Raw genomic sequence first — 14616 nt, forward strand, 5'->3', positions numbered from 1 at the left:
CAAGGGAAGGTTCGTTGGCCTCCGCATATAGACTGTCTACCGGAGAGGTCCTAAAAGCTCCCAGACAGAGCCTCAGCCCTTGGTGGTGGATAGAATCTAATTTTTCTAAATTGCTTTTGCAGGCTCCACCATAGACAATGGAGCCATAATCTAGTTTACTGCGAACCAGTGATGAGTTGATGTTGTGTTTAGCACGTGCTTTCCAGCATGCGTTTTTGAAGAACCTTAAACATGGCTATGGATTCCGATGGTGTTTAGTTAATACTTACGTCTATACATGTACTGTAGAAACGGAACGTTACAAAGTCTGGCAAACAAAGCAGGTGCAATCGCTTGGGGCTACCTAACAATTAGTAGATTACTGTCTTTTTACACATGTACTGTAGAAATAAAGTCAGCATTTAAGTCGAATATTCTTTTATTAACGGAATGTTACAAAGTCTGTTGAACAAAGCTGGTGCAATAGCTTGGGGCTACCTAACAATATTACTGTCTTTTTACACGACATTTTACACGTTCATAGGTATTTCACAGAGAAACCCGAGGTTGTATGAGTGCTTACATTTGCCGTTGGTCAGAGCATTATCGTCTCTGTTGTACAGGAGACACAGCTTTGTCACACAGTCGTGTCTTTTGAATCTGATTCCCTTCACGAATGTGTTGTCCAGCCATCTCCATTGGCAAACAATACGCATTGCTCCTAAGAAGGCATTGACGGATGCTGAAATTAGAAATAGTTGGTACTTCACGAGTTTGTATACCGTATCTTTTCGATTTAAGGTGCTGAAGGTATGTTTCTAGACACGTTTTTCACGTAATATTCATTAACTGGTTGGGCGGTGGGGTAGCCTAGTGGTTAAAATGTCCGCTCGTCACGACGAAGGCCCGGTTTCGATTCCCCACATCATGTGGGTATCATGTGTGAAGCCCATTTCTGTTGTTCCCCGTCGTGATATTGCTGGAATATTTCTAAAAGCGGCATAAACCCAAATCACTCACTCACTCATTAACTGGTTTGGTTGGCCCACATAAACCGACGTGGAATAGCTTGAGTATCACCAACCGCGGTGCTCAGCTACAATCAGTCTTTTCTCGTAAAAACTGACCGAAGGATGTATTCTCGACCTGTTTGCAAACAACTGGCCTTTTAGAGTTGACATTTGTAAAATGAATTCCGATCTGATTTTAACTTTGGATAGTGAGTCAGGTTAGTTTTACGTCGCTTTTAGTAATATTCGAGCAATATCACGGCGGGGAACACCAGAAATGGGCTTCACACATTGTACCCATGAGGGGAATCGAACCCGGGTCACCCACCCATCAGCAAAGCCAGCCTGCCCTACCACCCGATCCTTTCGGTCGCCTCTTACGACAAGCATAGGGTACATACAAATATTATTCTATCCCGGATCTTCACGGGTCCCAATGTATTGAGGGGTGATAGAAGAATGTAGTAAACTTGTGAAGTAAAAGGGTATCTCTGTATAATATACTCAACACTTAGACAGGACATGGTCGACATAGAAAGCCTGCAGCTCCACAGTCTTCGGCATTGCCAGATCCCCTCTGTGCTCCTTACAAACACGCCGCCCCTCGGTAAACCTTTTAGTATGTGTATACATCTTGTAGCAGACATCAAACTCCATGCTGTATGTATACCCGGTATGGTCTTCACAACATTCTGACGGAGACAAGAAAGAACGTACCAGAAATACAGCTGCCACAGTCATGTGAGTGAGTGAGTGAGTGAGTGAGTGTGTGGTTGAGTGAGTGAGTGAGTGAGTTAGCAAGTTCTGGGTTGGTGGGTGAGTGAGGGAGATTTACGCCACTTTAAGCAATATTCCAGCAATATCACGGCGGGACAATTATGTTCATGTACAAACTATTTCATACTGACTTATCGCTGCACTTCCGGTTACAGCCGCGACCAGAATTTCACCCTCGATTATCTCGAGTGTTATATCTCCATATCTCTCTCACACTCACACACACAGACAAACAGACACACACACACAGACAGACACACGCGCACGCTCGCACACACGTCAACCTATGGGATGTATGAAAATTTAATGCGGCAACTAACTGATACCTGTTTACTATGCCATAATATAACCACACGATACATTTTGATATACCCGTTATTGACACAAATTTGGATTAGCACAGTGTATGATCTCATAAGCGGATCTAGAAATTTTCAGGACTCTGTGTGTGTGTGTGTGTGTGTGTGTGTGTGTGTGTGTGTGTGTGTGTGTGTGTGTGTGTGTGTGTGTGTGTGTGTGTGTTTGTGTGTGTGTTTCAGGGGGTTCGAACCCCCTGAACCCCACCTTGGCTCTGCCTTGGCAAAATATTAACTTTAATGTGGTCTTTAGTCATTTTCAAAGGGGTGGGCGGGGTGGGTGTTTCGAACCCCCTGAACCCTCCCTCTGGTAGTCTCTCGTACAGACCCTGAAGCAAATATATCCAAGAAAGCCCACGCAAGTCTAGAAAATGTGGCAAGTCTAGATTTCCTCAGCTTCAGGGTCTCTGAAAATGAAGAAAGTCTCAGGGCTCCTTTTCATTATATTATATTTTACTTTACTATGAACATTTTTCAGTAAAATATGTTCATTTCAGAGACTAGTTGTTAGTCTATCCCTCTGGATCCGCCACTGGTTCTGATGCAGTGGGACAATTTTCACCCTGGCAACGTTGCCAACCCTACCGTGGTCAAGTTAGTAAAAGGTCCGTATGCATACGCATTAAAAACATTAATTCTACATTAATCAAAAGAATGTTCCCGAAGCAAAGACAAGATAATCCAGTGATCAACAGCATCAGGATCGTTCTACGGTTCTACGCAATTGGGATACGATGACATGTGTCAACAAAGTCAGCGAGCCTGACCACCCAATTCTAACCCGGACCAAACGGTCGTAGGGTTAGTTTAGTTTGATTTTTGCGCGAGTTCGAGCGGGCTTCCCGTTCTTTCCTGTATCCTAAACTAACGTAACAAGAATACCTACCTCTCCGTTCCTCAACGAACAAATGCTGTGATGATAACTCGACAGAGGTACCTACAATATATAGCAGAAACTGAGGGCAATAGCCAGTGTTATTGTAATTTAATCGATGTGTAAGTAAACGTGTATTTTATATCCATTGAATTATTTGAAGTTGAATACATAACTTGTACACTTCAAAAAACAAAATAAATTCATTACAGATTTTTACTGATTGAGTGTGACATTAGTTTGCTGTGAATTTCTACGTTGTCCATGGCAGATTTCTGAAAGAAAGCTCCAACACCTCCAAACTATCCATTCACCATGTTAATAAACTTTAAACTTTAGTTAATTAACTAAAACCAAGTTATAACTAAATCGAAAGTGCATCAACAAAAACATTCACGCGCGCAAACACGCGCTCACACAAAGTACAGTAATTCACATTGTAATTCTTCCCATCTCTCATTGTAAATAACAAAGTTTATATTTACCTTGTGATAGTGCATATATTCATACTTACTGAAGGGCACACAGAGAGTTCGGCCTCTTGTTACCACACATCTGGCGGTTGGGTCACTGGGACAGTCAATAGCATTGCAGCCGCCCGTCTAACATAAAGATATGTTACTGTATAGTGAAACCAGTGTGTGTGTGTGTGTGTGTGTGTGTGTGTGTGTGTGTGTGTGTGTGTGTGTGTGTGTGTGTGTGTGCGTGCGTGCGCGCTGCGCGTGTGTGTGCTGCGAGACCTCGAGATTTCATGTTAAATGTATGGCTAGATATCTGTATATTCGTCTCAACTATCATCCATGAACCATTCCTATGTTAAAAACTGAACATTAGAGTGAGTGAGTGAGTTGAGTTTTACGCCGCACTCAGCAATATTCCAGCTATATGGCGGCGGTCTGTAAATAATCGAGTCTGGACCAGACAATCCAGTGATCAACAGCATGAGCATCGATCTGCGCAATTGGGAACCGATGACATGTGTCAACCAAGTCAGCGAAACTGACCACCCGATCCCGTTAGTCGCCTCTTACGACAAGATAGTCGCCTTTTTATGGCAAGCACATGGGTTGCTGAAGACCTATTCTACCCCGGATCTTCACGGGTCCTGAACATTAGAAACAAAGTGAGTGAGTGAGTTACGTTTTACGCCGCACTCGGTGATATTCCAGCTATATGATAATCAAGTCTGGACCGGACAATCCAGTGATCGATCTACGAAATTGGGATACGATGACATGTGTCAACTAAGTCAACCACCGGATCCCGTTAGTCGCCTCATACGACAAGCATGGGTTACTGAAGATCAATATTCTAACCCGGGTCTTCATGGGTGTATACTTGTTGCGAGGGGCGACGTTGGATAGGAAAGATGCTCTGGGACTTGGTCGGTTGTGGGTCAACATTCCCGAAGCCCTGGGCTCCGTTCCACAAAGCAATCGTAGCGCTAAGATGATTGTAACTCCCATACTTTAACATAGACTTACGACTGTCGTAGCGCTATGATCGCTTTGAGGAACGGTTCCCGGGATCGTTACTCAAAATATCAGTTAGTGATTAATTTTTTGTCTGGTACTGAAATCATTAATTACAGGTCGCCGTCACACAACAAACAAATAAATAAACTTTATATTAACAAACTGACCCTGACATAATGCTAAAAAGGAATATGTTGTACAATTAACATAATGGTAAAATGGGATCTCGGATCTGTTGTGCAAGTAACATAATAGTAATAAGGGATCTCGGATCTACTGTACAAATTACATTATGGTAATAAGGAATCTCGGATCTATTGTACAAGTAACATAATGGTAAAATGGGATCTCGGATCTACTGTACAAACTACATTATGGTATACTCTGACCTACCTTCGCCAGTCGGTCCCGGTCAATGACCACGGCATCTCCCACGTCTCCAGTGGACTTGGGGCACTTGCTTTTCCGCAGACAACACCAGAGAATGTCCTGTCTATAGAAGATACATTGGCACCAAGACGTTTCCAAACATCTACTCATGCACATTTTTACGCCTACTTTACAGAAACGTAGAACACACTTGTTATGAATAAGATTAGTAGATTTAGAAGGAGAGCACAGCACCCGATCCCTATGTAGAAGAACCACTCCACCGAGCAAGACGAGAACTGCACCATTGTATTAAACATTGCCATGACTCTTTTGGATTGAAAACGCTAAACCGACGTATTGCAGCAACGTGAAATTTCAAAATGCGCATAATTTCAAAACGAAATGTAAAACAATTAGTAAAGCTGGATTATCGAGTTTATTTTTATTTCACCCACGTTATCTCAGAATAATGATGTCTCGGGCGCTAAACCATGCATTGTTAATGTAAAGGTGATCAGACTCAGAATACATCGCTTTTTAACTGGATTTTTTATCCAATGCTTAGAAGATGACAGCATGGCCGCTGAATAGTTATACTATACTACCCAACATTTGCCAAGCATCAAAATAGTCTTCGTTAGCCCATAGTGTTGTCCTTAGGTATTATAAAAGATGCCTCCACCAGTTTATCTCACTACTCAGTCGTTATTAGGCTATATTTCCATGTTTTGCCTCATATTATGCTAATGTCGCCTGTTTTGCCAATACCTCTTACTTTTCCTGTGATTCGTGATTTGTCAACCGAGTCTGGATCAGACCATCCAGTGATTAACATCATGAGCATCGACCCACGCAATAGGGATACACTGACATATGTCAACCAAATCAGAGAGCCTGACCACCCGATATTCGCCTTTTTAGATAAACATACGTTGCCGGATCTTCACGAGTACGTTTGTGTATGCGTTCAATGGTGTGTGCGCGTGCGTGTGTCTTTGTGTTTGTGCGTGTGGGCGCGCGTCTTGTCACATACGCCTGAATTTCTAACAGACAGACAACCTATCTTGTATTATTGGTTGACATGATATAACCAGGGATGACCTACCATCAAGTATTCCAGCAATATTAAGACGGCGGATGATTTTACATTGTACCCATGCGAACATAGTTGGTTTGATTTGTTGTTTAACGCCGCACTTAGCAAAGTTCCATCTATATGGCGACGGTCTGTAAATAATTGAGTCTGGACCAGACAATCCAATGATCAACATCATGAGCATCCGATTGGGATACGATGACGTGTCAACCAAGTAAGCGAGTCTGACCACCCGATCCCATTAGTCGCCTCTTGCGACAAGCATGGGCTAGTGAAGACCAATTCTAACCCGGATCTTTCGGGTACCCATGTGAAGAATCGCACTTGGCCCTTCGGCGTGACGAGCGAAGGCATGCACCGCGAGGCTATCGCCCCAGTCCTTAAAGAATAAAAACTTCCAGTGTTATGGCACAGCCATCAGTCAGGAGGTACATTACACCATGTCTTCCCAAAGAGACATTCCGATCTCGTGTTAGCTAAAGAGCTTTACTTCTTCACCTGGATAAGGAACCGCTCCCTTTCAGATCCTGAAGACTCATAGTAACACAGATAACACGATGGGATCCATTACTGGAGTAAATTATTTTCCTTATCAGGCGTGCGTTCCACGACAAACATGTCTATTAGCGTTGAAAAATGAGGGTAGAATGGAATTCTCCGACAGCAGTGACGCAATTACTTGCCTTGACCTTGTTTCTCTAAGGAGTCACATTACCTCTGTTGCCACAGTTACTTGAGGACGTTTAAACAACCATTGATTACAGTAATGAGTAATGTTCAATTTCAGCGAGCAGCAATAATTACTCCTTTCCTCCAAAAAATCTTTGCCTCAAGAATATGAAAATTGAGTGAGTGAGTTAGGATTTTAAGTCACATCGGCAATATGTCAGCCATATCGTGACTAAATCAAGTAATAGATTTATAATAATTAAAAGTAAATCATAAACACTTGTCAACGGAGGACATGAGGTATATAACGAAATTATAATAGCTCTAAATTTCATTTAAAACCGAACGCGTAGCGTGAGGTTTTAAATGAACAATTTAGAGCTATTGGACAATGAAATTGTTCATAAAATTGCCATGGTAGAATGTGCGTTTATCATTCATTTGTTTATACCGTCCAGATTGACGAGGTATACATTCAAGCAGAAAGAGCAACGTGTTTGGGATATTTGATAAACGTTGTTCTGTATATCTCTCCTGTACCTCTCCTCATTGTCCTGACATACAATCAAACACGACGAAAGGGGAGGCTGCAGTATGAAAATGACAAATAACACAATACTCACCCACAAGGGTATTCTTTATATATTTAAAAATACAGAGTTTAGCAATCAGTTAAAAGACGGATATTTGACGGTTGTGGTGCCCTAAAACCTACAATGGTCTTAAGTGCACAGTAATCATAAATAAACATGAGTGTGCGGAGCTTATGTGACCACGTCACACGTGCACTACTTCTCACTTGAACACGCAAGTGTCTCTACTTCTGCTGAGTCGTGTAAAGTTGAATAGCGTGTAATGAGAGTGCATATTATCCCCACAACATAACAAAAACATACTCTCCGCCCACTCATGAATATTCATGATTTCTGTGCACTTAAGACCATTGTGGGTTTTAGGGCACAACAGACGGTTTTCAAGCTCAGTTTGCTTTACAATACATATCATGATATCGCCATCTGGATGGTGAAAATGCACCTAAACAAATGGTAGGTCCAGCTAAAACTTTCAGCGAATATTTCGATTATCGTACAACTGTGATAAATAATTGTCAGATGGAACATCAGCTTTCTGGCAAGCTACTAAACCGTCTTGCCAAAGTGTGATTTTTTGGGACAGGAAGACAAATATACTATCCCCAAAAACAAACGCATAGGCGTTTTGTATTTTTAAAAATCTATTAATTACCTTTTGTGTTCAAACAATCGTCAAAATATGTAACAAAAGTGTTGATAACATGATTTTACACAATTGCACAAGAAAAAATCGAATTTGTTGATTTTGATGAGATTTCTTACAAGGATTAAAAAGGCATCGCCACAAGGCAACCGAAATCACCTTCCAGTTGAAATTGTGCAGCAAAGAGGATGTACTGTCTGGCTATAAAAATCCAGATTACTTTCGGAAATCGGCATTCGTTTTGAAGGAGTTTCAAGGTCAAATCACTTCGCTACGTCTTGACTCTGCGACACGTGGACTGACTGACTGACTGAGTTTAGTTTTACGCCGCTTTTAGCAATATTCCAGCAATATCACGGCGGGGGACACCGGAAATGGGCTTAACACATTGTGCCCATGTGGGGAATCGAACCCGGGTCTTCGGCGTGACGAGCCAACGCTTTAACCACTAGGCTACCCCACCACCCCCGTCACGTGGAGGGATATGACATCATAGTACTTCCACTCAAAGCACAGACAGAAAACCAAGAACTTTCACGTGGAGGGATATGCCCTTTACTGTATTTCGCCTCAATGTGCTAACAGACAATCAAGCACCGTCACGTAGAGGGATTTGACATCACAGTACTTCTCCTCAATGTACTAACAGATACTCAAGCACCGTCACGTAGAGAGATATGACATCACAGTATGTCTCCTCAATGTACTAACAGATACTCAAGCACCGTCACGTAGAGAGATATGACTTCACAGTATTTCTCGGAGTCCTCAATGTACTAACAGATACTCAAGCACCGTCACGTAGAGAGATATGACTTCACAGTATTTCTCGGAGTCCTCAATGTACTAACAGATACTCAAGCACCGTCACGTAGAGAGATATGACTTCACAGTATTTCTCGGAGTCCTCAATGTACTAACAGATACTCAAGCACCGTCACGTGGAGGGATATGACATCATAATACTTCTCCTCAAAGCACAGACAGAAAACCAACAACTTTCACGTGGAGGAATATGCCCTTTACTGTATTTCGCCTCAATGTACTAACAGATACTCAAGCACCGTCACGTAGAGAGATATGACATCACAGTACTTCTCCTCAATGTACTAACACACTATCAAGCACCGTCACGTGGAGGGATACGACATCACAGTACTTCTCCTCAATGTGCTAACACACTATCAAGCACCGTCACGTGGAGTGAAATGCCCTTAACAGTTCTTCTCTTCGATGCGCTGACAGATAATCAGACACTGTCAAATGGAAGGATCTGTCCTTCGATGCGCTGACAGATAATCAGACACTGTCAAATGGAAGGATCTGTCCTTCGATGCGCTGACAGATAATCAGACACTGTCAAATGGATAGATCTGTCCTTTACAGTACTTCTCTTCAATGTACTGACACAGACAAGAGGCATTGCCGACATGCCTGACGCCCTGTTTGATCTTCAGCTTACCCTTGCAGATAACAGGAAGTATATTCACCACTGTACTGTTGAATGAGACGTGACGCACAGGCCTGGAAATATAGGGAATCGCCAGTAAAGACCAAAGCGATCAGCATCATTATCAAAAACTAAAACTTCCTTAAAGTATTGTAAACTATTTTATAACACTAGATTGTCTGTAGCAAATTATAAGCCTAAACTAATCTGATACCTGAAATGCACCAGCATCCGCCCCGCCATGCCTCTCTTCCAGAAAAGCCGCCAACATTGTCTGAAAAATGATGAAGCTTAACCATTGAGTGAGGGAGGTAGGTTTATACAGCCTTTAGCAGATGTTTCCTGAAATGGACTTCGCACATGCATCCATGTCGAGAATCGAACCCGGGTCTTCGCCGTGACGAGTAAACGCTATAACCACTAGGCAACCCCATCGCCCCGATGAAACCTGAACACTGCAGAAGGTATACTATAGCACATAAAGGCAATGGCTTCCTTTAGATACCCACACACACGATTCAATTCTTACCAAACATTACAGAAACCGTCAGCACCAGAGAATAACCAATTCCAGTCCGAAACAGACTAGTTGTGGAATATATAGAAATGGTTCAGCCAGCGCTCACGCCTCAGGATTTAAAAAAAAGTCAGATTAGAAATACGATTCTTACCGCTGCTTTGGAAAAAGGAAACCAACTATTTACCATTCTGGGTTCGGGTCTCGGAGTTTTAGTATGAGACAGAATATCCTCCAATACTTTAAGATCTAGTATTTCTTTCTTAGGGAATAAGAACCTAATTTCTTTATATATCTAAAACGTTTGCATCGTCGCTATATGGCTGATATATTACCGAAGCGACATTAAACTTTAATTCGCTCACTCATTCAGTTGAGCAGAGAATTTTCACTTCGATTGCATTAGAAGACAACCTGCTGTGATAACCCTTTAACATCGTGCATACATTATATACCTTGCATTCCGACGCGTCATAAAACCAGAACCGAATCTGAAACAAACAAAAATGTGTACATTCACTGGGATATTGGGACCTGATTCACGTGATCGTGATACAATACTGTACTAGGAAGAATATTCGGAAAGGGATAACAAATCCATTCTACGCTGCATGTAAATTTTTGAGCGGGAAATATATCTCTTGTATCCAACATGAAAATAAACAGGCTGCATGTTGATTTCTAAGAGAGGAATAAATCCCTTGTAATGCAATTTACATGTAGCAGACTGTAGCAGTTAACCAAATCCCTGATCGTCTATGAATAGTTTAATCATTTATTGAATACTTTAGTTATATGATAGTTATCATTGAGACATACGCTCCAATAGGGTTTTGAGATTGTTTTCGTTCAAATTAATGTTATGACATTGAGCAATGCAGATATCCATCGGCGTTAAGATATGATTTGTACGCGTGGAACTTTCTGTGAGTTATTCCCCTTGAGTAATATTACAGCAATATCACGGCGGGTGACGCATGAAATGCCCATGCGGGTAGTACGGATGGTGAAAAAACACTTTAACCACTAGGCTAATCTACCGTCCCCCGAAGGAGTTAGACAAATATAAAAAAAAGTAATTAAATATTAAAGGAAATTGTCCTGAGAACTTTGTAATGAAATAATCATTATCGAAACAAACGTCAATAGATTTAGTTCATATTTAAAATGGATCTATATGGGCTCTTAAATATTTCTGGCTAAACTATATGTTCAAATATTCAAAATACAAATTTGTCAGAGTAATATCTATCCCGTACATGCAATCACGGTAATTTGCAACAAAGAGCTACCAATCTGACATACAATCTTTATGCTCTAACCATCTGATTCATGTCAAGACTATTATATGTGATTTCAATAATAATGTAATCTATGAAATATTTTGTTTGTATTTGTTTCTTTCATTAAATACATTATTTACAAACCACATTAAAAATTGGCATAGCATAGCCGCCGTACGGAAAAGCATGAATAATATTGCATGATAGTCTAAATGCAGTGCTAGTGGTTTTTGATAATTGCTGTCATCCTATCCCGAATGTGTAGATCGATGTTCATCATTTTGATCATTGGATTTGTGGTCCAGAGTCGATAATTTTCAGACCGACGCTGTATAGCTGGAACATTGCTAAGTGCGGCGTTAAACACCAAACAAATTAAATAATGTTAATTGCATTATAGGGATTTTAAATGGTTTGACCCTAAGGCAATTGAATTTGAGGTTACTGTGGGTCTACACTCGTTACAATACTCACACACGTCCTGAAGAGCCTACATCCGGTCATCTGTACACTAGCTCCTAGTATGACCTTATATTTCAGCAGGATCTCGTTAGCCTTTGGCAGTGCCTTCTGGAGTCGGGATTTTCTCTGGAGCGATTGGACAGGGAAACATATTTTGCTAGCATGTTTCTGGTCTATATTGCATTAATTAAAAAATTCGTATAATTTATTAGGTACAATGCATTGCACCATTATATACCGACTGTGGATAAAAATATTGCAAGCTTTGAATAAAAACAAACAATAACAACTCACCACTAGTCTCTGGGCGAAATATATGGTGATGAACAAAATCCAAGGTAGAGATGTCATTAGTATGAAAACAGGAAATCCAGGAGGCGCCGGGATTGGTGACACCATTACCAGAATGACAATGGTTGGCATGATGACGAGCCCCGTGAGGAGCAGGCAAACCAGGAAGAATACGCAGCAAGGAACGTTGTCATAGCAATGTCTACAGATGCAAGATGAAGAACGAATTACGTCCATAGCTTGTTCAAACTGCTCTGGAGGAACCTGAAAGTACACAATCTGAGTTTGTTTAATGCAGTTTATGTACATTGAGGGCTGAGGTCAAGACATTTTCGTGTAGGGAGGTAGAAAGGTAGAGACCGTTATGTACGCTGTGTGCACGCATAATGTGTACATCTGTTTTAACAGTTATATCCCCATAAACATATACACACAAACAAACTTACTATACTGCTTATGTAATAATTCACACAAAATCAGTGTAGAAAACAAGAGGAATTCGCCGAAATCGTTCAGTGTAATAATTCCACTCAAGTATCTTCCTGGGGTAAGGGAGTACGCGGACTAGAAAAGGTGATATACGACTGGAATTTCGTGGCTCGATCGTAGAGCCAGCAGTGGCTATTACGAAATGTGTCCCTTCCATTTACCAATCAGATTCCACCCCTCTTGCATTCGTAAATCAACAGTGAGACGCCCATCTGATCAGTGATTAAACTCTGTATTGGAATAAAAGGGGTCAGCTAGCGAAATGCATAAATTATATTAATTAAAGAGAGAAGAGATTGGGTTTTGGCGCTGATTGTAAACATGTTTTGTAAATCCCGCAAACGACCGAAATTTGCATGGCCCACACCCGACAGTCCAGCCACAATATGAATACACAATGTCATTGATTAAATCGTCAAATGTAACACATATTAATAAAAAAATAATAATAATAATAAGTCATCTTCTATAGCGCAGTCTCCAATCACCAAGTGATTGCTCGGGGCGCTTAATCAGAATCAGAGCCCTTATTCTCGAAACGTTCGTAGCCCTAAGAATTCTTATCTTTGATCGTAGCCAATGTGTTAAGAATGGGCTTAAGAAGTTAAGGGCTACGAACGTTTCTAAGAGAATAGAAGTTCATTATTTAACCCAAGAGGCAAGGTTATTCACATAACAAACTGAACAGAGGCAATTTTAACAAACTCACTTACCTAAGGTGAGACCACATGTATCACATGTGCCTCGTTGTGGGTCAGGACTGAAGTCCTAGAAACTCTCAGGAGTCAAGCTGCCAAACACGGTCACCCATCCAAGGATTGTCCGAGCTCGACGTTGCTTAACCTCTACTGATTCGTGACCTGAGCTCGGTGCACAGGACCACGCGTCTGAGAGTACTTTCTCAGTACAGTACAGTACAGAATCTAGTACATTCGTAACTACTCGTGTCATTCCTGCATGCCGGATGGCGTCTCGTACCCCTCTCGTGGCCATGTTTACGACTGGGCCCTGTCTAAGCGCAAACGGGCATGGAGATTAAAATAGTTCAGTACTATTGCCAAGGAAAGATAACTCTGAATTTTCAAACATGGCTCCTAGAATATCCTATATCCCGTGGGCAAAACAGCAATACAGTCATTCCCTTTGTAAATATGTTTCACGTTAAAGTTTCTGATCCTTTAGCTCAAAGGTTTTGTTTAAATTGTGCTTTGCATACTTTTGCGAAATTTCAAACTTCAACAGTGCCGCCATTTTCATGCTTCGAAATGCGTTTTGATTGGTTTGCCACGATTCTTGGCAATAATGGCGTACGACAGGGGTACGAGTCTTCTTGTAGGTCACGGAAAGAGGCGAGAAGTTACGAATGAATCTAGTCCATTGTTGGGTTGAGTCCAGTCCGGGATCTAACCCACTTAGCCACAAAACTGAGGCCTACTGGTAGTCTAGAACACATACTTTGTGTCCCCCTCTGACAAGTGTAGATAGGCATGACTCCCATGGCCGATAGCTATGAATACACAATGTCATTCAGAAAGTGGTCAAATGTAAACATATAATATATAAGGATTACACTTTCACTTACTGAGAAAGAGTGATCCCAAATGTAAAATATGTTACCGCCAAAATATAACTCACAGCTTGGCTCAGCAAGGGAGAAGATGGCGCGGGAAGATGCACAAGCCCCAACTATTCTACTTTCAGCCAATCAGAAGTACAGCCTGTAAGTGAGCGTGACCTGAATATTGTATACACAGGCACACACACCACCGCCAAGAATATTAAAATATTATTTCCCTGACAAGAATCCTTACCTCGACACCGGGTGCCAATAAAACATCTGGAACATAAGGTACTCGGAGTAACTCTCCTGATGGGAATTTGAAGTTGGAGTATATCTCTGTGAGCATGTCCATGTTTCCTGTATAAATGTAAGCATTATTCTGATTATTAGCACGCGTGAAGATCTGGGTTAGAATTGGTCTTCAGTAACCCCTGCTTGTCGTAAGAGGCGACTAACGGGATCGGGTGGTCAGGCTCGCTGACTTGGTTGACAGATGTCATCGTGTTCCAATTGCGTAGAAAGATGCCCAGGCTGTTGATCACTGGACTGTCTGGTCCAGACTCGATTATTTATCGACCGCCGCCATGTAGCTGGACTATTACTGAGTGCGGCATAAAACTAAACTCATTCACTCACTCCAGACTCGATTATTTACCGACCGCCGCCATGTAGCTGGACTATTACTGAGTGCGGCATAAAACTAAACTCATTCACTCACT

The 14616-nt window shown here is 41.6% G+C and overlaps 2 protein-coding genes across 3 annotated transcripts; both read right to left on the reverse strand.

The window, feature by feature from the left end:
• Window positions 1-320: 320 nt before the first annotated feature.
• Window positions 321-14336, reverse strand: LOC124263875. Its single transcript, XM_046698597.1, has 6 exons — window positions 14148-14336; window positions 4865-4964; window positions 3511-3598; window positions 3009-3059; window positions 1499-1681; window positions 321-721 (listed from the first exon to the last, which is right to left on the reverse strand). The coding sequence occupies exons 1-6, from the start codon at window positions 14270-14272 to the stop codon at window positions 510-512; spliced, it is 759 nt and encodes a 252-aa protein (XP_046554553.1). The 5' UTR covers window positions 14273-14336; the 3' UTR covers window positions 321-509.
• On the reverse strand, window positions 8386-12794 carry LOC124263876. Of its 2 annotated transcripts, XM_046698598.1 has the most exons (5): window positions 11851-12794; window positions 11569-11682; window positions 10267-10302; window positions 9509-9568; window positions 8386-9368 (listed from the first exon to the last, which is right to left on the reverse strand). In XM_046698598.1, exons 1-5 carry the CDS (start codon window positions 12154-12156, stop codon window positions 9303-9305), a joined length of 582 nt encoding a protein of 193 aa, XP_046554554.1. In that variant the 5' UTR covers window positions 12157-12794; the 3' UTR covers window positions 8386-9302. The 2 variants fall into 2 exon arrangements, with proteins under 2 accessions (XP_046554554.1, XP_046554555.1); XM_046698599.1 differs by lacking the exon at window positions 11569-11682.
• Window positions 14337-14616: the final 280 nt, after the last annotated feature.

Source organism: Haliotis rubra, unplaced genomic scaffold, assembly GCF_003918875.1.
Source record: "Haliotis rubra isolate DU_JTF1 unplaced genomic scaffold, ASM391887v1 Scf9, whole genome shotgun sequence".
NCBI lineage: Eukaryota > Metazoa > Mollusca > Gastropoda > Lepetellida > Haliotidae > Haliotis > Haliotis rubra.